The 25,213-nt window shown below is 47.3% G+C and overlaps 1 protein-coding gene, 1 long non-coding RNA gene and 1 pseudogene across 3 annotated transcripts; 1 reads left to right on the forward strand and 2 right to left on the reverse strand.

Annotated features, from left to right (window-relative positions):
- Positions 1-3,743: 3,743 nt before the first annotated feature.
- Positions 3,744-11,768, reverse strand: LOC131840579 (intraflagellar transport protein 172 homolog; annotated as a pseudogene).
- A 1,894-nt stretch (positions 11,769-13,662) lies between these two features.
- Positions 13,663-16,801, reverse strand: LOC131840582 (fibronectin type III domain-containing protein 4-like). Of its 2 annotated transcripts, XR_009357407.1 has the most exons (8): positions 16,428-16,801; positions 16,089-16,233; positions 15,893-16,008; positions 15,463-15,667; positions 14,927-15,016; positions 14,512-14,636; positions 14,129-14,347; positions 13,663-14,015 (listed from the first exon to the last, which is right to left on the reverse strand). XR_009357407.1 is itself a non-coding variant. In XM_059188710.1 (7 exons), the coding sequence occupies exons 1-7, from the start codon at positions 16,521-16,523 to the stop codon at positions 14,312-14,314; spliced, it is 813 nt and encodes a 270-aa protein (XP_059044693.1). In that variant the 5' UTR covers positions 16,524-16,801; the 3' UTR covers positions 13,663-14,311. The 2 variants fall into 2 exon arrangements, 1 of the variants encoding a protein (XP_059044693.1); XM_059188710.1 differs by having other exon boundaries at positions 13,663-14,347.
- Positions 16,802-18,952: 2,151 nt separating this feature from the next.
- LOC131808193 (uncharacterized) lies at positions 18,953-20,848 on the forward strand. Its single transcript, XR_009344717.1, has 4 exons — positions 18,953-19,192; positions 19,458-19,594; positions 20,228-20,299; positions 20,652-20,848. It is a non-coding gene; the product is annotated as an uncharacterized LOC131808193 (long non-coding RNA).
- Positions 20,849-25,213: the final 4,365 nt, after the last annotated feature.

Genomic DNA, 25,213 nt, shown 5'->3' on the forward strand with positions numbered 1-25,213 from the left:
ATTTCCATTACAACTCAACAGTTGGAAGTGAAACATAAAGCTCATGAACTGTAAAAGTATCTTAAGAACAGACCCATATGTATTTGGAAACTTGATTTATAAGAGGGGACATTACGAATCTGTGAGTACAGAACGTATTTCCAATAAACGGTTCAACATGGAAAAAGTAAAATATGAGCCACACCCACATTATGCACAAAAATTAATTCCAAGTGAAAAACAAAATCTAAAAATATTAAAATATAGGAGGGAGTAGGAAACCCTTTCTGTTTTAAAAATTTTCTTTCTTTCTTTCTTTCTTTAACTCTACACCCATCATGGGGCTCAAACTCACGATCCTGAGATCAAGAGTCCCATGCTCCTCTGGCTCAGTCAGTCAGGTGCCCCAGGGAAACTTCTTAAACGAGACCTCAAAAATCACAAACTAGGAGCGCCTGGGTGGCTCAGTGGGTTTAAGCCTCTGCTTTCGGCTAAGGTCATGATCTCAGGGTCCTGAGATCAGGCCCCGAATCGGGCTCTCTGCTCAGTGGGGAGCCTGCTTCCTCCTCTCTCTGCCTGCCTTTCTGCCTACTTGATATCTTCATCTGTCAAATAAATGAATAAAATCTTAAGAAAAAAAAAAAACTAGGAATGGGTACACAAGTAATAATAATATTATTAATAGCTAACATTTATTAAGTGCTTATTATTTGCCAGACATTAGTCTAAGTGCTTTTCATATAAGGTAGGTACGATTTTTATCCCCATTTTGTGGATGAGGAAATTGAGATACAGAAAGGTTAAGAAACTGACCTAAGATCGCACAGGTATAATTGCAGAAGTGAGGAAGTTTGACTCTAGACCCTTGTTCTTAACGACGCTATATGGATATGCTATTCTCTATACATCATAGGGAATACTGTGCTGCTCTAAATACAGTTTTCTATGCTTGAAACATTTCATGATACAGTTAATTTTTTTTAAAGATTTTACTTATTTATTTGTCAGGGAGAGTGAGTGCACAAGCAGGAAGAGCAGAAAGCAGAGGGACAAGCAGGCTCCCTGCTGAGCAAGAAGCCTGATGTGGGACTTGATCCCAGGACTCTGGGATCATGACCTGAGCCAGAGGCAGGCTCTTAACTGACTGAGCCACCCAGGTGTCCCCAGAGTTAATTATTAATATGTAAAATAAAATCTATTTATTTATGTGAACACTTGTGAAATTCAAATAAATTTTGTCCTCACTGGCTACCAATGTCAAACTCTACAGAAAATAAGTCCCCTTCCGGTTCAAACAGTCCATTATCCTATGTCCTAAGTCTAAACAGGAAAGTTCAAAAATTTACTGATGGTTCTGCTCTACAGTTCACAATTCCTAGCCCTAAGATACATGTCTAAAGAACATGAATAATTACAGGGACAAGCTGATATGCCTAACAGTGTATCTGTATCTCTACAGCTAGAAACAGACTCGCACACGTGTATTAGAACACTTCCCACATCCTCTGTGAGAGCAGGGCCATACATTTACCTGGTGCCTCTCAGATTCCTGCATTCTCCACTCTACACACCCCTGTGATATGGAAGCATCTATAAACCTCTGTTTTGTTATCAGAATTATGAGAGAGCTGTTTAGGGACCTGTGTTTGACCACCAAGCCTCCTTCACCCATTCTTCCTTCCTTTTTTTCCTGAATGTACTTTTTGTTTTTTAAACTAAGGTTGTAGAATTACAAAATTCCTTCAACCTTGGAACCTTAAATAGGATTCCCTCAAATGGACTGCGTTTAGTCCGAAGGGACTCGATGTGTGTTGCTGCTTATTTAAGTACAGTTCAGTTAGAGCCCCAAGAGTGCCAATGTACTGCCTTGCTTTCCAGATGCCTCCTTCCTGAGCCACCAGGAGAGGTGGGCAGCTGAGCAGGGACCCTCCAGTGACTTCTTTTGGTTCGCCAGTGCCTACTCGATTGAAGAACTTGGGTTTTCGTTCTAGAAGAAAGTCACAGAAGGGCATGTTCCTCATAGGTTCTCATACTAATGTGTACAAAAATGTCCTTGGTGCATCTTAATGCCAAGTTACTATGAGTGTTGCATGAAGGCTACGAAGTTGGAACAGGCAAGTCATGGGTGTAAAAGCTTTATCTACCTCATTTATTTTTTCATTTTTGTAGCCATAGCGTCTATTTTCCTATTTTCTGACCCCTGAAGTGTTCTCATGCCCTGTCTTAAACCTTGATTGATTAATGTGGTGAGAGCCGCCATACATTTAAGATATTTTTTTGTTTCTTTGGTTTTCTGTTTTTTTTTGTTTTTGTTTTTGTTTTCTAACTCCCTCCCCTTTTTGTATATGGAATGATGAAACGTGCTTTCCTGGTTCAAAAAGGAAGGAGAAAGACCATTATGTCTGAGTGGAGAAATCTCCTGCTTTGTGGGGAAGTAGATCAAGACTGTTACCAAAAGTTTGTCTGTGTTATTGCACCTGTCTTTTAGGATCCAAAAAAATTTTGTTTGACACGTTGTGCCTTTCCTTCTGGAATTGGACGTTGAACACAATGCTAGTAACCTGTTTACACTGTGAAGTAGATATTGTTACAGAGAACACGCCAGAGCCTTTCTTACAGATAAGTAATGCCCTTGTGAATGTATAATCTTTGGAGAAACCCTGTAGTTTTACCTGCTGATGCTGTCTTCTTGGAGAATAAATTTTGGATGGTTAAAAAAAAAAAAAGAATTATGAGAGAGGCTTACCTATAGCAATAGTCTTAACATCGACAAGATAAGCCAATTTCTTATTGTCTTCCATCCCTCGACGCCGCTCATTAATACGGACACTGAAACATGAAGGGTGAGGTAAGGCAGAATGGACTTGGGTCATCGGGATGTTGAGCAAGGGCCCAAAGTACCATAGGGGATGAAGTTTTTAGATTAGTCTTGAGGATACAGGAGTTAGAGGTTAGAAGGGACTTCTTTTGGGTTTCAAAAATTTAGAGAACCTTGTGGGGTTACCTGATGAGGTGGGGGTTCATGAATTCAGTACGCACAGAACCCAGGGTATCATGACGCCCATATTCCACCGGGGTTAGCTCTCCAGCATTGAAGATCATGCACACCTGGGGATGAAGGGACTGTCACATGGTGGGAAGTTTGCATGAGGAAGTCTGCACGGTCAACAGTAGTAGAGGGAGATGTCTCGTCAGTGCAAAGTGACCCCCACTTTTCTCTTTATTCTGTTCCTCTGCCTATCTCGCCCTCCTTTCTTTCTCTGCTCTCTCTTAGTTAGAAGGTTGACTGAGATGTGATGGTCAGTCAATCAAGCTCTACTCACATTTTCATTTCCAAAGAAATACTTCTCATTGCCACCAGATCCCTGCCAAGCCACCCGTAAAAGAGGGAGAGGACATAAGAACAATGTGGGTAAGTATCCAAGACAACTCTGAGAGAAGGACAGGGTAGGGGGCAGAGAGAAGGAGTGTAGGAAGGCCCTTATGTTCCACAAGTGGGGTGCTGTGTCACATTCTGCCCTAGGCTTCTAGGCTTCTGAGAGATGCCGTAAAAACAGTCCAACAGTGGGAATTCCCATTCCAGGATTCTAAATCTCCAGGGTCTCACTCCCAGGTCCACCAGGGCCCCAACACCAGCATCTTAGAGCTTTTCCTTAGAGACCTTCCCCCTTAGGGACCCAGGCTCCCCGGAAGTAGCAGCTCACGATGCTCCATTCCCCGCCCCTTCACCTGGGGTTCCTACCTCACTAAGGCGATTAGTGTTCAGGTCCCCCAGCAGGAGCGTGTCTGACGTGTGGGCCACCAGGTAACGTTCCTTTCCAAGGATTTTCACCTCTTCCACCTCGTAGCCATAGTGTGACTTGAGTACCACCCGGGTCCCCGATGACAGGTTCTTCACAATCACCTTGGTAAGGTACAAGTCTGAGCTCCCTGAGGCTTCCCTCAACCCCAAAGAGGGGTGAACCTGCTGTGCCCACCTCTACAGGGTTAAGCAAAGCTAGTCTCTTGTTTCCTCACCTAGCCTAGGCTATTGTTGGTAAAAATGACACCTCTCATTCACACAGTGCTTTATGATATACAAAATGTTTTCAGAGATTATCTCCTTCAATGCTAATACATAATACATACTGGGTAAAACTAATCACTCTCCTTACCTTCCAGTACCTCTTGTGAAAATCTTTGTGATTACTTTAATCGTGGTATATACTGATCATACTGTCATTTCATATACCTCTTTGCTAAAATGATCCTGATTAAGGAACAACAGAATACAGACAATTATCTTTGTATTCTCGGTCCTAACAGTGCTCATGTATAGAGAATGGACAGAAAATGAAAGAACTGGGGTGCCTGGCATGCTCAGTCGAGGAGCATGCGACTCTTGATCTCAGTTGTGGGTTTGAGCCCCATGTGGGGTGTACAGTTATTTTAAAAATAAAATCTTAAAAAAAAAAAAGAGGGGGTGCCTGGGTAGCTCAGCTAATTAAGCATCTGCCTTCGGTTCACATCATGATCTTGGGGTCTTGGGATCAGCCCCATATTCAGCCCCACGTCCGAGTGCTCCCTTTCCCTCTGGAGTTCCCCTGATCCTGTGCGGACACTCTGTCAAATAAGTGAACAAAATTATAAAAAAGAGAAAATGAAGGAACCAATGAATAATAAATGGAAGGAAAAGAGGACAGAGGGAGAGAAAACAGAAAAGTGGGCTCAGGAACTAAGAAATTACCTTGCAATGTCATACACGGTGAGTTCAGAGGCCCTAAAGCAATGTCATGCACCTGCGTAATTCTAAACTCCCCAGTTAACAACATACAGGTAATAAAGCTTTTTCTGTTTTGTTTTAGAGAGGGATGGAGACACGGGTGGGGCAGAGGGAGCGGGAAAGAGAGAATCTTCAACAGACTCCATGCCCAGCGTGGAGCCCCTCGTGGTGCTTGATCTCACAAGCCTGAGATCATGACGTGAGCTGAAATCAAGAGTCCGACACTTAAGACTGAGCCATCCAGGCGCCCCAGGTAGTAAAGTTTTAAATCAGGAAGATGGAAGTGGCGATCTCTGTACCCCTTCAATTTGGTGTTTAAATCTTTTCTTACAATAAGCTGGAAGGGCTACAGCAGGAAAGTTGCCAAAGAGTTGCGTGATACACTCTGTTCTCCAGAGCAGCTCTGCCAGGGGTTCAATTTGGCACTGTGGCAGTGTCCAGAAGGAGATTTTGGTGCAGTAGGCTATCAGCTGCTTACCTGGCTAGGTCCCACACATGTCAACTCAAACTTATTCTTGTAAATGCTTCTCCGGAGGCAGCAGTCAAACTGTTCCACTCCACCACAGAGTGTGCCCTAGAAGGGAAAGCGACAACATAAATGGTAACAGGCATCGGAAGGATATCTGGAGACACCCTTGAAACCCAAGCTCTAGAATCTAGGAAAGAGTTAGCAGTAAAAGGGCTGGCAGTTTGGGGAAGTACCAGATGGAAAGAGGTGGCACTCACAGGACGCCAGGATAGTGATGGGAGGAAACGGAGAAATCAGCCCCGCCTACAGAATTCTTTGTCTCTTTTGGCTTCCCATAAAGTGTGAATTTCTCTTTCCTGCCGTTAATGTCCTATTTTTAGGTTGAAGTCAAAAGGGAAGAAGAGAGTCTCTAGTTTCAGGGAGAGTGCTTTAGGCGAAGGCCGGATTTTTCCTAGTTTGGAGAAAGTCACCCAGGCAGAAAGGGATTACTAGTAAAATGCACCGCACAGAGTCGAGAGCCATCCCGTTTCCAGGCCAGGCAGTGACGTATATACGTTGGCAATCTCCTTGCGCTTTCCTCTTCCCAGATGCTTCTTCGAGGGCTCCAGTTGAGTACCCGAGGTCTGAAATTAAGGAGGTGGATTTCAGAAGAGATGGAGACTGAGCAAAAGGGTGGAAATGGGTGCGTAACAGAAGGCAATGAGTCTCGCTGTATTAGAGAAGAGAGGAAGTGAGAGAGAACACACATGCTAGGGAATCTCATAGGAGAGGACACAAAGGTTCAAAGGAAGGAACCTGGCCCCCAGGGCTTGCAGCAGCGGTGGTGAACTCCCACTCCTGAGGGTCAGGGCTGTAATCAAAAGTTTGTAACACGCGGGCGTTTCCATAGGCTACAATTCTGCAATCACAGCCTGCAGCCACGATGCTGTTGGTTGCCCAAGCCAAGGCATAGGGCGGGCATGGGTGGCTAACTGACTTCCCCTAAGACAGAAGTAAAGAGTTCCAGTCGCTCTGACTCTGACAGCCTCAGTCAGGGATTCTTCCTTTCTAGGAAAAATTTATACCCTGTATAAATCTTCCAACATTTTCCTACCCCAACATATCCTAATCTGTAGAACTTCACAAACTGTCTTTAGGTTTTATACTCTTACATACATATGTATGGCATACACACACACGTCTGACATTGTCTGCAAGAGGAAACCTCAAAAGGCTTGTATGTTGAGTTCTTTAGTAAACACCTATAAGGCCCCCAAAAGGGACATGTCCTACACACGGAACATACAAGTCTTTCTTCACACAAGAAATAAATTCAATTATTACATGAGTAATTTTTTTTCTTAATCTCTTTTGGATCCCAATAAAGTATGAATTTCTCTTTCCTGCCTTTAATGTCATATTTTTAGGTTGGAGTCAAAAGGGAAGAAGAGATTCTCTAGATTCAGATTCTCTAGGCTAAGTCTGGATTTCTCCTAGTTTGGAGAAAGTCACTCAGGAGAAAGGGGTTACTTTTTTTTTTTTTTTTTAAGTTTTAGTTATTTAAGTAATTTCTACACCTAATGTGGCACTCAAACTCACAACCCTGAGATCATGAGTCACATGATCCACCAACTGAGCCAGCCAGGCACCCCTCTACAAGTAATTTTTAAGGTAAGTTATTCAGATAATAGAGAATTACATCAAGTAAAACATAAACATTCCTTTTATCCCCCACCCTTTCCCTTTTCTCTCTTGAGAATGACTTTTTTAAATGATTTATACACATAAATACACTTTTTACATAGATAAGAATAATTTTCACTTTCCCCTACTCTCAGAATCCTATCCCCTCCATAACTCCTTGCCCACAAATATTAAGCTGTGGCCTCCTGAATAAAAATTCTCTCTGTGGCTGCATCCAAATGTGCACCCGGCCAGCCACCTCTATCTTAATGTTCAACCTCCCCTAAAAACGATCTTGTGTTTCTTTACCCCCAACTCACAGCATCCTTTAGTCATACCCGTGACTCTCCAGAGCCTTCATCTTCGAGGAAATACCTAACAATGGTGCCATCTGCATGACCAGAGAGAATTCCTTTCCCAGAGGAACGAAAAAAGTGAGTGAATTAAAAGGAAGAGGAAGAGGAAGAAAGAGATTACTCTGTCTCACCAAGAAATCACACTTCTATGTCAAACATTACCCTACCTGGGCTCCCTGCTACCAGTCCTCCCCATCTTCCATATTATGGTCTCCCAGTCCCGACATCCCCATCGCTTCTTCCTATGTCTCTAAGCTTGGGATACTGCTCTTCCTTACTCACTTTGTTGTCAGTGATACCACGTAAGAATCTGTCCCATAGATGGTAGATGATTTATTAGTTTTAGTGTTTGCTAAAGAAACCTGAAAATGGGAAAATGGATACAAGTCTGGTTCAGTTCCTTTCAATCCCACCCAGATCCTAAGGAAAGAAAAAGAAATAACAAAAAACCGGTCCTTCCATTTTCTCCCCCAATATATAACTTGACCCTAAGGGAGACATTTAACTGTATTTCTCTCTCCAGAACCGTTATCCCCACCCACAGCCTCTCCTGTGTTTCTCTTCCTCCTTTACCTTCCCTTCAGCCAGTCCAAAAACAATGATGTGCCGCTCTGCTGGCCACTGCAGACAGGTGACAGCACTCTGCAAGGAGGAAATCATGAAAAGGATAACCCTGTCCATGTCGCCCAGCGCACTTATAACAAACTGAACCCCCGCCACATGCCACCGCCCCAGTCGCCTACAGCGGAGAAGAGGACACAGCCAGGCTCACGGGGGAAAGCAAGGAGGAGGGGCAGCCACGCAGCACCATCCTCCATCCTCTCAGCTGGAAAGGTCAGATGGACAAGTGAAAAATGCAACTTCCGGTTACATTTACAGGTAGCCATATTGATATAGGTTTGCTCATCCAAATCTCCCCGAGACAGGTCTGAACTTTACCGTCTGGATGAATTTGTTACAGATGACTTTCTTGTCACCCCTGCCAAATAAAAAGGGAAAACACATTAAAAACACTTTCATAAAGAAAGTGCCACACGTGATGCTGGGAGAAGGGAAGAAAGACCTGATACGTTCCCTGCTCCCCCTAATGTTGCCTACCCTGCCATAAGAGCCTTGAAAGGAGGCATAAAATGGAGCCCGAGCAGTTTTAGAACAGGAACAAAGATGCTGTGTCACCAAGGGCTCCCATCACAGGTCCTCATGCTGACCTTAGGCTGATTTCCCCAGGGATGGGATCTCACAACACGAGGCAGGCACAGATAGGGAAGCAGCAACAGACTCGGGAAGGCCTTTGCTCTCCACGTCCCAGCCTGGACCATCACCTTCTCTTCTCCCCTTTCCCCAGTGAGACATTTCTTCCTGCCTTCCCCTTCTTTTCCAGGTCACCCCCACCTCCCAGTCTCTATCCTCACCAATCTTCGCCTATCTTGTACACATAGATGATGCTGTCGGTCTGTCCTATGGCAATTTTAGTGGAATCGGGAGAAAAAGCCATGGCCTTCACCATATAGCTCTTCCTGCCATACTAAGAGATAAAAAAGGAAATAAAAAAAAAAGTCATGAGCACACATGGTAGAGAAAAGAGAAGAAAAGGTGTTTGTGTGACTGTATTGAGCGTGAGAGATTTATCCTGAGAAAAGATGGGGCAGGCCATTTCCTAGGCAGATGGCTGGGGAAGTTAGTTAGGAAGTTTTCCAGATTCCTAAGACCCCATGAACAGTTTGACACACAGAGTACTCTCTTCACCTTCAAGTTAGCTGGTTTGGTGGAGAATTTCTCTCTCCGCTCCCCATGTCATCGTATAGCAACACCACTGGGTCCATTGTGCCGACCGCAAACTTGGCATTGTTCTGGGACCAAGCCATGCAGGTCACCTTTGCAGCTCCATCCTGCAGAGGCAGAGGGGGTAAAAATAAGCCCAGCTGTTCGTCTAGAGTGACAAAAGAATTTTGGTTCCTTTAGCTCTACTGTGACTTTGGTCAATTCTCCACATCATAGTCCTTAAAACAAAAGATGCATCCTGGTCTCCAAGGCTATAAAACTCTGGCCCAGGAGAACAAGGTGCTTTAGAAACCCATAATGCAAATACACTTGGAGGTGACATGCAGAATCAAGCGTACCGATGTGCCCTTGCAATGGCCTTGCTCCCTCATAGCTCAACTGAAATAAAATCAATTGGTCTGATAAGTTTGTTTTTTTTTTAATAGGTTCTGGTCTTCGGCCATTCATTCAATATATACATTTTTTTTCATTCAATATTATTTTTAAAAGGTTTTATTTATTTATTTGACAGAGAGACAGCGAGAAAGGGAACACAAGCAGGGGAGCAAGAGGGAGAAGCAGGCTTCCCAGTGAGCAGGAAGCCCAATGTGGGACTCAATCCCATGACCCTGGATCATGACCTAGCTGAAGACACTTCATGAGTTAGCCACCCAGGCACTCCTCATTCAATATTTTTTGAATACCACACTGAGAAAAGAATGTAGTCAGGGGCTGAGAGGAAGACAAAGAGCAAAATACGGTCCCTGCCCCCAGGCTAATAACATGTGCAAACAGGAAAAATCCCATTAGAGAGGCCTGTACAAAGCACGATGATAGTTTGGAGAAGCCTGAAATCTGAAATCGTTTTATGTTTAAATGACCAACTTTAAGGTTTGAAGAATTGGATGTAGTTAAATGGGGGAAGTTATCTGAAGTAGAAGGAATGATAGGAGCAAAGGGAAATCTCATTAAGAGACAGTAATTTAATACAGCTGAAACTATCTGGCACATAGAACAGAAGAAGTAAGGCAGGAAAAACAGGGAGGCCAGTGCAAAAATACTTTGACATTTGGCCAAGGGGGTTAGGCTTATTTGGTAGCAAAAAGACAGTGAAAGTTCTGGAATGGGGAGTAAAACAATCAGAGTTGAGATTTAAGATGAAATTGCCACCAGCTTATTTTTTTTTAATCACCCCCCCCCAAACTACGCACTGCTCAGAAGTCCAATTTTGAAGTGATCATCTCCCAGTCGATTATTCTCTTCCATGTCTGTCCACCACCTGGTCCTCAACGGTTTTGCACTAGGGACTTCCCTCCTTGAAATAAAACATTTAGCCTCTGCTCCAATTGTGTGATTAATTACTTGGGCTCCAGAGCTCTGGTTTGAAACTTTGTTACTTGTCACTCCTAACCCAGGTACCTCCAAAGTCCCAGGTTTAAAAGGCCTTTATTTTTTCCCCCTCCCCCCATCAAAATCCTCAGAGTCACAAAACAGCCTCACCACCACCTTTACCCCCCCATCCACCGCTTGATTAAATTAGGTTTGAAGGGCTGAGGGTTCCTCGTTTTCCTAGCTCATCATCTTCCTTCATCATTTTGCCAATCCTGGGCCTTTGCCCTACCCTGCATCATGACATCTTATTTTGAAAGACTGAAGGGGATTTTCACTTCCAATTATTCCATTAGGGTAAAGGAATTTTTAAATTACAATTTCGGGGGCAGTTTCCTGAGCAATGAGCACTTCTCTCTTTTGTTCTAATTTCCCTCTATTCTCCTAATACCACATTCGCTGTGAAGCCTTCCTCATTCCTCATAGCACTGCCTGAGGATTCAATGGGGACCGGGAGTAGAATAATAAAAACTAACCCTTAACAAGGTCTATCCATAGACTAGGCAGTTTGATAGATGCTCAATATGCATTGTCCTTTTACTTCATAACGCTGAGACAGAGATGATTATGCATATTTTACAGATGGGGAACCTGAGGTTCAGAAAAGTTAAGTAATTGGCTCAAATTTACATACACATTCGTAAGGGGGTGGAACCAAGATTTATATCCCCGTATGTCTGACTCCACAAACCACAATCCTAACTCTTTAAATGATGCTGTCTGGCTACATAGCAAACATTCACTAATGGCAGATACTATCATTAGCTTTGTCTGAGTCTATCCTTTGAATTTTGGATGTTCTCTCTCGTCTATCAGATTCTACAGGGCTTTTTAGTCCGCGAAGGCTTTTGCGAACTTTCCCCCCAAACCCCATCAGGTTGCTATTATTGTTACTCCCATTTTCCCAATGAAGCCGCTGGGTGGGCGCTCAGAGACTGTGTGCCGAGGGCTTCAGGTCAGCGGGATTGGACCATTTATTGAAAGTGCAGCTGGCACTAGCACTTGAGTGCTGGTCTCCTAGCTCCAAAACCCAGCCTCTCTTCAGCATGGTTCCTCTCCCGGTGCCCAGCCTTTTCCGAATCTGAGATCTCCATCATCAGAACGAACGTAAGGTCTTCCGCACTCCGTCTTTGGGGCTTTTACCTAAAGCGCTCGTTTATCCGGGCGCAGACTTAGGTTCGCTGTTTCCAATGTGCGCCCAGCAAGGGGCCTCCTACACAACTGATGTCAAACGAAACGGAACAAAAGCTACCGCATACAGTAGGCGCTCACCATCGTGAGATTTCAGTTCCCCCACTTCTCTGGGAACGTTAAGGCTGGCGGGGGAGGGAAGAGCCACGCAACTCCTCACCTGAGGGCTCAGCAGGGTCCTCAGGTGCTTCAACTGCATGAGGAACAACTGTCTCTCGGATGCCACCAGTCAGCGACAGCTCCCGTCGTTAACTGGACAACCCGCCCTGCAATGGCAGCAACTGCAGCTGACGCAGAGGCGACTACAGCGCGACACACTTCGCAAGGTCACCACTTAGCTTGACAGTGAGGCAAACAGAATGTGAGCAGGGGCAGTGAGGCCTAGTGCGGGACCGAGAGGACTGGAATCCTCTCTTCAACCAATCCTGTCGTCTCTTGCAAACCCAAGCTCAAGCCACGCCCACAAGCCCTCTGCAAACTGGAGGCCCTATGTAATCGCGGTCTTACTCCCGCCTGAATTGTGAGTAAAGTGTGGCTGAACACTTCTTTTAATCCTTACAACCCTGGAGGAAGGCGGGGCGGTTGCTTTCATACGTTTTGCAGCAGCCCGGGTTGAACCCAGATAGGCTCTATGATGTGCACGGGGTATCACAAGGCTAGTAATGATAGCTAACCGAATACTCAGGATGCGTCTGCCAGGTACCGTGCAAAAGGTTGTAGATGCATTATCTCATTTAATCTCAAAGACAGCTTTTGAAGGGGATGGCACTATGAGTTCCATTTCACATGCCAGGAGACTCGGGATTAGAGGGGCCCCTTAACAAATGAACAGTAAACGATGTAACTGGGAATCAACCCAGAGCTGATGCATTGAAACAGCCTTTATATTCTGAACTCGTAGCTCCCTATATCTATGCCATGCTTCTATACCCCGTGCCACTTCCATCCCAAGAGATGAGGTGTCCAGAGTCCGAGATGTGAGTGTTTCCGCGCCAGTGGCCAGTGAGAGGTACTACTGCAGAACTGGGTAGCAGTGGATCAAAGACTGCTGCCCAGATCTGGATGCTTTTGTGGTTCAAGGCAGAGGGCAAATGAGAACTGGGCTTATCTGATAGGATGAAGTTAAGTCTTGTGATACGTGGGGTTGGAGCTTGGTGAAGTAGAAAGGATGATGACTTCTTGATCTGTTTGGATTGGGGTCCCTTTCAGAATTACTGGTCTAAATTCTTGGAACATGCCAGAGAGACTGAGATGCAGAAAAGGAGCGTTCATACACCTCCTCTGGAAAGATCCAAAGTTGAGAAGACCTGTAATTCTTCAGAGAGTATAGCATATGATGTCCAGATTCTGGGTTCTGCAGCGTTCCCCCCACAGTGGTTGCAGACGTCAACAGGTATTTCTCTCACTGGCACCATCTTCCCACCCTTGGAATTTAGGAAACAGTAGAGGAAAGCCTCTATTTTCACAGGAAGGAAGTAGCCCCAGAGCCCAAAGTATAAGTCTTTTGACAGGGGAGTTCCAACCCTTCAGTTTTATTTCCATCCTCCTCCTCTGGATATAGTGGCAGAGAGTGAATATAAAGTCATTTACACTTTACAGTTATTATTGACTTTGACCGAATCAGCGAGACAGAGGCAGACAGAAAGAAAAGGAAAAGTGAGTTCGGGAAAGACTAGGAGTACAGGAGTGCACAGGATAGGAGCACGTGGCACTGAAGGATCTATTAGCGGAGCTTCTCTTTCATTTGTCTCAAAACACCGTTCAGTCCCTTTCTGGAAATTAACTCGAGGTTGATGGAGGAGTCAGAGGAATCAATGGTGAAAAGCTTGGGTGTCAATGTGGGCAGTGAAGTTAAAAAGGTTACCGGCCCCTCTCCTGTGGTATGACCTTCGTTTCCACGGATGCAGGAGAATTTATATACCTCCCCTTCTTTTCCTTCTCCCCCTTTCTCACTGAACAAAACAAAAGGAACGAGGGCTCTAGTTTTCTACACCCATTTCTGTCCTCTCCCCCCCCCCCCATTCAAGGCTACAGAATCAAAACAAACACCTTAAAACAATGTTAGTGCTCCTGTCGAGTTGGTGGTGGTGAGAGGCCCTTGTGGTCAGGGGAGAGACAGTGGGGAAGTGTCTTCAGCTTACTGTACAGTATCCCAAACAGTCATCTCCAGTTTGTCCAAGAACATTTATTGGAAAAATGTCCAAGGGGTGAGGTCACCAGCAGCTGGGGGGCCACCAGGTGACAGGGGGAGCCCCTGAGACTCCGTGGAAGACATTGGAGTAGTGCAGTGCAGCATCTGCCTCCAGACCCAGACAATTCCTTTGAGTTGCTGGGGGAGGGGGAGTACCCAAAGAACCCTCCCCCTCTGAGACCCAGAGGCAAGATGTGAGGGCAGCTGGGGATGCCGAGAGTCCTGATGCAGGTGCAATGGGGGCCCATCTGGGACCTAGTGGGGTACAGTTGAACAAGTGTCTGTCCCCTGGACCCGGGGGATGGAAGGACATTTCCCATCTGATAGCCATTCCCCAGGTCCAGGGGCACAGACCCCAAGAGACCTACCTTCTGGCCCTGCTGACAGTGGAAAGAGGATGGGCACCAGGCCTGAGATTGTGGGAGTGTCATTACCCTCTCGGAGATTACGGGATCCTTCAGTCTTGGGCAGATCACCAACTGAGGCTCTCCCTGACCCTGTCCCCATCCCCAGGGTGTTAGTGCATCTGTTTTCGAGTTCGGTTTCCTCACTCATACATCCATGGTGTTGATGGATGGTGACTTTTTCTGTTTAAAAAAAAAACGTCTTGAGTCTCATGTCAGGAAGGTAAGAGTCTCCTCCATCCCAAATATCCATTTCCCTTCTCTTCCTGCCCCTCTCTGGCCTTTCCCTGACTGCTTCTAGAAGCAAAATCACCCTTCCCTCCCTCACCGGCCTCACATCACATCACCTGTCTCGTCCCCACCGGCCTTCCCTGAGGACTCTGTTCCGGCCCCTTCCCCTTCTCCTTGGGGTTGTTGTTGGAGTGGTTGTCCTTGATGATATCATACTGACGGCAGAAGAGCCCAATGACAGCTGAAACACAACAATACAATCTGCACCTTGATCTTGATCTCCCCACTCACAGCCTTGAAGGACAGTGAGATACCCACATGATTTCTAGAAGAAAACCTCTGAATTTCTGGTGCTCATATGTGAGCACCACCCTCTTAGCCTTCCTCTCCTCAAACTTCTGCTCACCCCCAACTAAGCATCTCCCCGCTGCATTTCCCTCCCTGCCTTTTCTCCTGAGCCTTCACCACCTCCCACCTTCACTGAGCCCCCACTCCCCCAATCCTTGGTCCCCCGTGCAGCTGCGCACTCACCAGCCCACATGAGCAACACCACCACAATGATAACCACATCCCCTGTCTGCAATGGTCGCTCTCCCTCCAGACCCTCCACTGTGTTGTCACCTGAGAAGAAAGAGTAGACTCCAGGTTATGGGGAGCGGCCACAGAGCTCTTCTATGCAGACCCGTAAGGATGGAGAGGTCTGGGACCAGGGTTGCCCCTGAGAGCCCCTCTCTAGGAAGCTGTTGGTGGACAGGTAGGTAGAGACCAAAAAAGCAGGACCGTTGCGGGCAAGTATTCCTGCAAACTGCAGCAGCTGGGAACAGAGGGTGGGGAAAAGGAAGCTTGAAAGCCCTTCTCCCAAACGATTCATTATCAGCCTGTTTATACCTAGTCCCCTGCCAACCTTTTTCCTCGTTTCTTGGCAGTATGATGAATTAAGTCATCCTTTTATTCATCTAAGCTAGACTGTGGCTTGTTTGGGAGGAAGTAAATTAAGAGGCTGAAGGGCAGGTAAAAAGCCAGAGAATCGAAAGCTTTCAGGAGTGGAGGATAGCTGAGCCTCTCACCTGGGCTTGAGCTGTTGGAGGGTAGCTGGTCAGAACCCTTGAGAGTTCGGAAGTGTACCCGAGGCCCTGGGGGGCTCTCTCCCCAAAGGATGATGCTCCGGACCTGCATGGTGTAGTCCCTATCTTCAGCCAGTACCCAGAGGGCACAGGCCCTGGTGGTGGTGTTCACCTTCTGGATCACACGCTGCCCAGGGCCATTCTGTCGCTGCGGGGAGATGATGGGACAGGAGGGTGGTCTCACACCAGTCCCAGGACTCAAACATCCAAGCACTTCCACGGAGTAGGATGACAAGGGCAGCTTGAGCCAGGGGACACCAGCTCCCAGATTCCCCCACCACGGGGAGGGGAGCTTTGGTCCCCGATGGGGGTAACAGAAGGAAGGCTCAGAGTTCCAAAAACACAGGCCAGGGAGCAGAAGGGTGATTCATACTTGCTGGGAAATGGAGTAGCCAATGACGATGTTGCCTTCTGGGACGTCCCAGGACACAGTGGCCGAGTTGGCTCTGAGGTGAGTGACTGTCACATTCACAGGAGACCGAGGTCGGTCTGCTGGCTGCCAGAGTGAATAGGTTAACAGGTCCCAGGTACGGGCTAGCTCTGCTCGACCCCACTACCCCTTTACTCACCTGCTCGCACAAAGCCCAGGTCACAACTGACCAGCAGGAGGACCGTAGGGCTTAAATATGGGGAGAGGGGCATCAGCGAAGCCATGGTCCCCACCGAGTCCGCTGGGAGGCACTGGGGCATCCGCTTGACATCCAGGCGGGGCTCCTGGAGGTGGCAGGAGTTGTTGGGGGGGGGGGGGGGTGTGTCTAGGACTGCCCAGAACGCACGCGTGGCAGCAGCTCTCCCCGGCTCCCCACCGCCCACAGCAGCCCCGGATCCCCCCGCCCCGTTCTCCCCACGCCTTCCCCATCCCTGCATCACCCGTCCCCAGTGCGCCGCTCTGCCCGGCCCACACCCACCTGCGCCGGTCCTCGCGGTCGGTCAGGCCTCGGGGGGCTGCTCGGTGCCCAGAGGGTGGCCCATCGCCCGGCTCCGTGGCGCTGCCCCTGCCCCATCCCGACGCGGGCCCGGCGCGGCGGGCAGCGCGGGACCGAGCTGCGGGCAGAGGGCAGGTGGAGGCGCAGCGGGAGCGGGCCGCGGGGCTGCGGGGGACCCCAGAGCTCGGACGGGCCCCCTAGTCTGTCCCTGAGCGGGGGGCGGTGCCTGCGCGGCCTGGCTGCTGGCCGGAGTCCAGGTGCGGGAGGCAGTGCGGCTGCTCCGCCGGCCCCTGCAGCGGGATGTGACCGTCCCGGCTAGCTAGCCGCCGCCTTCTGCAGAGCTGGCCCCGCTCGCTCCGCCGAAGCCGAACCGGGACGTGCCGGCCCGCCCCGCCCTGCCGGGGTTCTCGCCGCCGTCATCCCCCTCACCCCCCCTCCCCCGACCCCGTTCTCCCGGGGCTCCTCCCACGACCCTCCCATTGGCGGCCTCCCCGGTCCCCTTGCCTCTGATCCTGGCTCCGTCCAAGGAGCCTGCGGGGGGCTGGGGGGCCGTAGTGAGAGGTGCAGGTGCGAGGGTCTCGGGCTCCCGGGAGGGCCCCTCCCTCCCCGGGTGGAATTAGCCAAGTTGGGAGGAGGAATCCCACTTCCCCTGCCGGAGGGGACAGAGTGGCGAGATAATTGATGTAAAATCTCCACTTGTAGACTGCGTCAACTTTTAAATCTCTTCCCCATTCATAATCTGATATTGGTTCTCTTCGCTCTCATTCATTCTTTAATTTATTAAACAAATATTTATTGAGCGTCACCTAGGTGTCTGGGCACGGGAAGAGCTGGAGTCCAGCGGTTAAGACAGCAGGCTGGGTTTATAGCGGGGAAGTCTAAATAAAGAGCAGCAACCTATGGTTTTTAGCTCTTCTTCCTGCCTGGTGTGCAGAAATTGGTCGTCTGTCAGGTTTCCTAAAACCAGAGCGTCCAGAACCTCATAGGGCTGTTGGCAGGATCCAGTGAGATAATGTTGGGGAATGTCTTTATAAATCTTATGACACTGTGTGAGCGAGGGATTATCATTATTTGCACCAATCTTTTAGTTACTTCATTCGTTTAACACACATAAATCCTTAAACTATTTCATGAGATCTGGAGTAACAACCTGGTGTGAGTCCCCTTTCTGTCAACTGTGTGATCTTCAGCAATGACCTAACTTCTCTGAGCCTCTGCTTTACCATCTGCAAAACGAGGGTGTCAGTGTGGTCTCCTTAGTGGGAATGCACCCAGTGAGATACTGCATGTGAGAAGTGCATTGTTCAGTGTAAATAACTGTTGGCTCATGTTGTATTTAGGGCAGATACTTTGGTTTCTAATTCTCATTGCAGCATTTCTATTTCCGTGGCACTTTTTTCCTGTAATATTCAGTTCAGCGTTTGTCCCCCTGGGCCTCCAAAGCTTCTGTTACCTTCCTTCTGAGATGAAAGAGTGAAATGGAGCAAGAGGGGCCCGGAGTACTGTGTGTTCTGGACATGTGATCAAGCCACGGCTCAGGTCCTCTGCCTCTGCTGTCCCTGAGGACCCTGATCTCTGGCCTCCTGTTACATCCTGGTCCCAGAAGAATCCTCTGCTCAGGGATTCTCATTGTCCTGGGACTGGGTATTACCCTGCACTTCTGAGCTCCAGGCCCTCCAGAGAAGAGGTCATTGTGTCCAAAGGTTAAGAGTAATGAACCTCAGGTTTCCCCCTTCATGGGGCAAAGCAGAGGCTGGGTAGTGTGCATGCATGCAAAGAGGGACCCCTGGAGCTTCCCTGGGGTGCCCAGAGGGCTGGGGGCCAACTGATCAGGAAAGGGTGTGGAGAGATACTCAGAGGGGGCGGTGCTCCGAGAGGCCAGGGTACCCGGGTTTATCATCACTGTGGCTCAGATAAGGCCCCGCCAGCTGGAAGCAGAGTTAGTGTGACAGAGGGTTTGTGTGGCTAAAGACGCAGGCACGATGGTGTCCACAGCGTGCCACCATGCCGGGCACAAAACAGTTCAACAGGTGATTGAGACTACAGAGCCTGGCAAGTGGGAGGTGAGACACCCCCCCACTTCTCCATGTTGGTCTTCTGCACTGATTCCTAGAATCATTTCTCTTCTGGACTTCCCTCCATCCTGGGTTTCTGTTTTCCCTCTCCTCCTTCCCCTATTAGGCCCAGAGTACCAAGTTCAGGCTAAATCCCTGGATGGTGATGGTGTGTCTGTGTGTGTGTGTGTGTGTGTGTGTGTCCCCAAACCTTGTGCCTGCTGCCGCTCCCACCTCCAGATCAAGAGGCATGAGTGAGGCCTGGGCTCCCTGTCTGTATCCTTGTGCCCCCTTCCCTCTAGTTGTCTGGGTATGAGGCAGCCCTGCCAATCACAGAGAAGTCAAACCCACTGACCAGGACCTCGACAAAGCAGATGCCGAGCAAACTGTTCCATTGCTGGGACAATGTGATGCTGAGATCTTCCAGGAGGAGGGGCAAGTCATGTCCACAGACTAGGTAACCCAGACCCATCCCCTGGGTACTGAAAATAAAGATGCCAGCTCCATGCCAATGGTCCTTCGTGTTTGAGACCTGAGAGCCCCTCCACCACACCATTCATTCCTCCCCTTCCCCCAAATCCACTGCCCTTTTCTTGGCTTCTGATTCCCACCTGCTCCCTACAGAGACTGTATAGTGAATCAGTTCTGACCACCGTGGTCCAAGTGGCTGGCAAAGTGCAGGAAGTGCTGAAGGTACAGTCTCTCTGTCTCCTCCCCTCCTAACTTCTCTCCCTCCCCCCTTTCTCTTTTCTTGGCTTCCACTTCTCATTTTACTCCATCTCCATTCTCCTTTCTCCCAGACCTCCCTCTGGCGTCTTTATTGTCATCTTATTAACCAACAGTAATTATAATAACTATTATCTACATCACACTCTGTAATTGACATTGTGCTTTCACACTCATTACCTTTGCAAAAACCTGTGAAATGAGTGTCATTGTCTCCATTTTTTTTTTTCAGATAGGAAAACAAAGGGCAATCACAGTAGCTTGCCCAAATATATCCAGCTAATAATTGCTGGGTAGCTCTGCTTTTTATTGAGTGATTGGTGGATGACAAAGCTGCTCTTGGTCCTTTCTGGAATGAGTAAGGTTGGAGTAAGTAGCTCAGCCAGAGTTGGGAGTCAGACTGAAGTTTCATTCTCAAATCCAGGCATCTTTCTGTTCCCTTTTGTGGTTAAGGAGGGTTAAGGAGTCTCTCCAGGAGTTCTTCTGCTGCTGACAAAGAAGGAATGTGCTTCCCCCAAGCTGAGCTAGGAGCTAGGCCCTGGCGACACTGGGAATTTTTCTTTCTCAGGAACCTGAGTGGGAGCTGGTGGTGCTGAGTGGAGGGGGCAACTCTGGCAGGATGGCGTTTCTCATGTCGGTGAGTACCCTGATCCCCGATTTTCCTTCCTCTGCCTTCTCGGGGTAACCCTCAGGACCATAAAGCTCATCATAGCTAAGTTCCTAGGTGGCCCTCTTGAGGCCTGGCTCCCTCTCTTCTCAAAGTTAGACCTCACCGCGGAACCCCGTATCTTCAGAACTCACCTGGGCCCCACTCTGTCTATTGAGCGTGTCTCTACATCCCATGCACCCCAAGCCGTCATCTGCAAGTAGCTTTCGAAGTGCCAGATTCCAAGCAGGACTGGCTTAAGCACTGGCCTGAGGGAATCCTCACACTAGTTGTCAATATCCAAGGTACCGCTCCCTTCACTTTCATCACGAACTCGTGTCCTTCCCCGCTGACAGGTCTCCTTCAACCAGCTGATGAAAGGTCTAGGACAGAAACCTCTACACCTACCTCATTGCAAGCAGGGCCAGGTAAGCCACGTTGGCCCGTGAATATTTTCTTTGGCCTGGATAGTGTTTTCTAGAAATAGAATTTTCAGGCTTTCAGGTGGAGATCGTGCCGAGTTTGCTTTGGTCGCCATTATTTCTTATTGCCTTATCCTCGGCCCATTTCACATACTCATGTCACCTGTCTGGCCCTTGTTGGAATTGGAGTGTCCAGCCCTAAAAAGTGTCTGTTGTGGTGTTCAGCAAATAGTAGGTGTTTCAGTCAATGATATCTTTCCATCATTCCCTTCTCTTAATGCATTCCCTTTTCTTCCCTAGTATACCATAATCTTCTGCTTTCCAACCAGTGCCACTGACTTTGAGTCTGTCCTCTTAGGTCTGTGGTGGCATCTAGGGAGGGGACAGAAGATAGTGCCCTGCACGGGATTGAAGAACTGAAGAAGGTCTGTGTTTTCCCCTGATAGTCAACCAGACGTCTCTGTCTGTTCCTTCTCACGAGGACACTGAAGTCCCCATCCAGCCAAAGCCCGTTCTCTTCCGCAGTCCTGACCCTGACATCTCCATGCAATAGGTTTGTATCCTAGAATCCTCCTGGTGACACGGTCTCACCCACCCTCCTCTCCTAGGTGGTCGCTGGGAAGAAGAGGGTGATTGTCATTGGCATTTTGGTGGGACTCTCTGCGAGTGTGAAGACAGCCTGTCCACAATAGCCAAGGGTCAGGTAATTTTTTGTTGGTCTCAAGTAGCTGTGACAGCAAGACCCCACCTTGGACACCTGAGACAGGATGGTCTTATTTGTTTCCTTATCTCTGGCTTCCTTCCACCTCTGCATTTTTGGAATTTTGTGAGCCCAATCCCATTCCCCCCCCCCACCCCCCACCCCCTGGTCTCTCCTTACCAAGCCCTGCCTATCCCTTACTCAAGGCTATCATGGGGGAACTCTAGGGGCACCCACTTGTGGGGGTGTGGATAAGAACCCCAGGTCACCAGGATAGCATTGGTCCCCGAAGTACAAGGAGCCCTTGTTCCATGTTCCAGGGGTGGGTGGGGCATAACATTGATGGTTTTTGGAGCTCAGTCCTGCTCACTGCACTGGGCCTCAAGTAATAACCCCCAGTCTTTGTTTCCAGGGACCCTGAAAGAGCCTCGCTGACTTGCTTTATTATGTTAATTGTGCAGATAATCACTGTGAGCTAAATGGCCAGAAAGAAGAAAAAAGATTAGGATAAATAAATGCAGAGCTCCAGGGCCCAACTGAAGAGCAGATGAAGACAAAGGAATGGCCAGCAGCCTCTGGGGACCTTTAAATCAGACAAAGCCACCTCTGTAACTGCCCTGGACTCCACACTACTGCTGACTGAATTTCCACTGTTTCCGTTTCAGTAGTTTGTCATGTCCTCTATTTATTTGTCACATCAACCCTATGAGGCCTGCCAGGTAAGTATTATTATCTGCATCATTTCAGAGGAAGAAGCTGAGGCCCCGGGGCAGGGGGTTGGGGAGGGGGGTAGGGCCAGGGCAGCTGGAGGGCAGCTGGGCCAAAACTGTTACTGGATTTCCTTCTTCCTTCAGTGCCCATGGCTCTCAGTGGCACCGCTTCAAAGAAGGAAGAGGTAGACCAGAGGCATGGCGGCGGCCAAGCAAACTTTCAGTAGTGATAGTACAAAGCTCCCAAAGAAGGAGGGGATCTGAGAGGTTTGCTCATTTAGTGTTTAGACTTAGGGGTTTTTATGAGCTTATTCACTGCCTGTTACAATCTGATTAACCTTCACTGTGCCCGTCACTCCATCAGGTTTTTGTCATCCACCTATCAGGTGGGAAAGGGTGGAGGGCTCCTTCCAGGGTGGTGTAAAATCCTTTTAAGGGTGGTTTCTTCTTAGGGTAGGAGGCCGTTGAAGGCCTGCCTTTCTTCCAACTACCTTTGTCAGAATGAGGGAAAATCACTCTCACCACTGCTTTTCAACATAGTACCAGAAGCCCCAGCCTCAGCAGTCAGACAATGAAAAGAAATAAAAGGTTTGACAAATAACATGACACTATGCAGAAACCCCAAAACTCCTAGAACTCATATAGGAATTCAGTAAAGTGGCAGAATATAAAATCAGTGCACAGAAATCAGTTGCATTTCTATACACCAACAATGAGACAGAAGAGACATTAAGGAGTCGATCCCATTTACAATTGGACCCCAAACCATAAGATACCTGGAAATAAACCTCACCAAAGAGGCAAAGGATCTGTACTCAGGAAAGTATAGAACATTCATGAAAGAAATCAAGGAAGACATGAAGAAATGGAAAAACATTCCATGTTCATGGATTGGAAGAGCAAATACTGTTAAAATGTCTATGCTACCCAGATCAATCTACACATTCAATTCAGTCCTTCTCAAAATACCAACAACTCTTTTCACAGACCTAGAACAAATAATCCTAAATCCTTCCTTGTATGGAGCCAGAAAAAAAAAAAAAAAAAAAAAAACCCAATAGCCAAAAGAATGTTGAAAAAGAAAACTAAAGCTGGTGGCATTACGACTCCAGACTTAAAGCTCTATTACAAAGCTGTCATCATCAAGACAGTATGGTACTGGCACAAACACAGACACATAGATCAATGGAACAGAAGAGAGAACACAGAAATGGACTCTCAACTCTATGGTCAACTAATCTTCAACAAAGCAGGAAAGAATGTCCAATGGGAAAAAAAAAACAGTCTCTTCGACCGATGGTGTTGGGAAAATTGGACAGCCATATGCAGAAGAAGGAAACTGGACCCTTTTCTTACACCACACACAAAAATACTTAAAATGGATGAAAGACCTAACTGTGAGATAAGAATCCATCAAAATCCTTAAGGAGAACACAGGCAGCAACCTCTTCAACCTTGACCACGCAACTTTTTGTTAGACACGTCTCCAAAGGCAAGGGAAGCAAGGGCAAAAATAAACTCCTGGTGATGAAGTCCCAGAACCTAAGTCAGGTTCGGTGGGGTGAGGAGGTTCGGAGCCGACGACTAAAGAAAGAATTCTTAAGACGTCGTTGGTTCAAAAGGTGATTTATTAGAGCACGGGGACAGGGCCCATGGGCAGGCAGAGATGCGGCTGCCCCGGGTTGTGAGGGGTGGTTGGTTATATACGCAGGAGTTGGGTAGGTGAGGACAAAGGGGTGTTCAGAAGGGCTATTGGGGCAAAGAATACTATCAGGATATTGAAGGCTTAGTTGCTATCAAGTAAAGACAATTGGGAGTCTGGTGGAATGTTACATTCCTGCTATCAAGCATCCTTGTTAATGAGATTTAGGTTTAGAAGAAATTGAACTTTATTTACTTTTCCTTCTACTTCCACCTCCTTCGGTTTTTATGGAGGGGAGGGTGACATTAGGCTTGAGGAACTGAGTTCTGTGTCTTTGGAAATTGGGCTATTGATAAGGTAACTTCTTTGTTGTAATCTGAAGGACATTTGCAAACCAAGGAAGACTCCTGCCTTGCAGGATTGTGATCTCAGCAAGTCAACTATTTATCATTTTATGGCAGTCAAGGGTGCCTGAGGAATGCTACACCTATGGAGGGGAGCGGATGAAGGGGGGGGTGCAAGGCACCAGCTCTTGCTTTGTCCTCAGCCAGCCTCCTGCTCCCTCATCACTGGGACTTCATCAAGATCAAAAGCTTTTGCACAGCAAAGGAAACTGTCAACAAAACCAAAAGACAACTGACAAAATGTTAGAAGATATTTGCAAATGACATAGCAGATAAAGGGCTAGTATCTAAAATCTATAAAGAACTTAACAAACTCAACACCCAAAGAACAAAGAATCCAATCAAGAAATGGGCAGAAGACGTGGACAGACATTTCTGCAAAAAAGACATCGGAATGGCCAACAGAAACATGAAAAAATGCTCAACATCACTCGGCTTCAGGGAACTACAAATCGAAACCACAATGAAATACTACCTCATACCATCAGAATGGCTAAAATTAACAAGTCAGGAAATGACAGATGCTGGCGAGGATGTGGAGAAAGGGGAACCTTCCTACACTGTTGGTGGGAATGCAATCTGGTGCAGCCACTCTGGAAAACAGTATGGAGTTTCCTCAAAAAGTTGAAAATAGAGCTATCTTACAACCCAGTAAGGAGTAATACTCCTCGGTATTGTACCCCAAAGATACAAATTTAGTGATCCAAAGGGGCACTTGCACCTCAATGTTTATAGCAGTGATGCCCACAACAGCCAAACTATGGAAAGAGCCCAGATGTCCATTGAGAGATAAATGGATAAAGATGTGGATAGTTAGGCAATGGAATATTATGCAGCCATCAAAAAATGGTATCTTGCCATTTGCAACAATGTGGATGGAACTAGAGGATATTATGCTAAGCATAATAAGTAAATCAAACAAAGATAATTATATAATCTCACTAATACATGGAGTTTAAGAAACAAAGCAGAGAATCATAGGGGAAGAGAGGAAAAAATGAAAGAAGACAAAACCAGAGAGGGAGACAAACTGTAAGAGACTCTTTATCACAGGAAACAAACAGGGCTGCTGGAGGGGAGAAGGGAAGGAGGATGGGGTAACTGGGTGATGGACATCCGGGAGGGTATGTGTTGTAATGAGTACTGGTATTATATAAGACGGATGGGGCACCCTGGGTGGCTCAGTGGGTTAAAGCCTCTGCCTTTGGCTCAGGCCATGATCCCAGGGTCCTGGGATGGAGCCCCACATCAGGCTCCCTGCTCAGCGGGGAGCTTGTTTTTCCCTCTCTCTCTGCCTGCCTCTCTGCCAACTTGGGATGTCTCTCTGTCAAATAAATAAAGTATTAAAAAAAAAAAAAAGACTGATGAATCACAGACCTATAGCCCTGAAAAAAATAATGAATTATATGTTAATTTAAATATACAAGTAATATAAAAATATATACAAATATAAATATATAAATA

Source organism: Mustela lutreola, chromosome 9 (genome assembly GCF_030435805.1).
Source record: "Mustela lutreola isolate mMusLut2 chromosome 9, mMusLut2.pri, whole genome shotgun sequence".
Taxonomy (NCBI): domain Eukaryota; kingdom Metazoa; phylum Chordata; class Mammalia; order Carnivora; family Mustelidae; genus Mustela; species Mustela lutreola.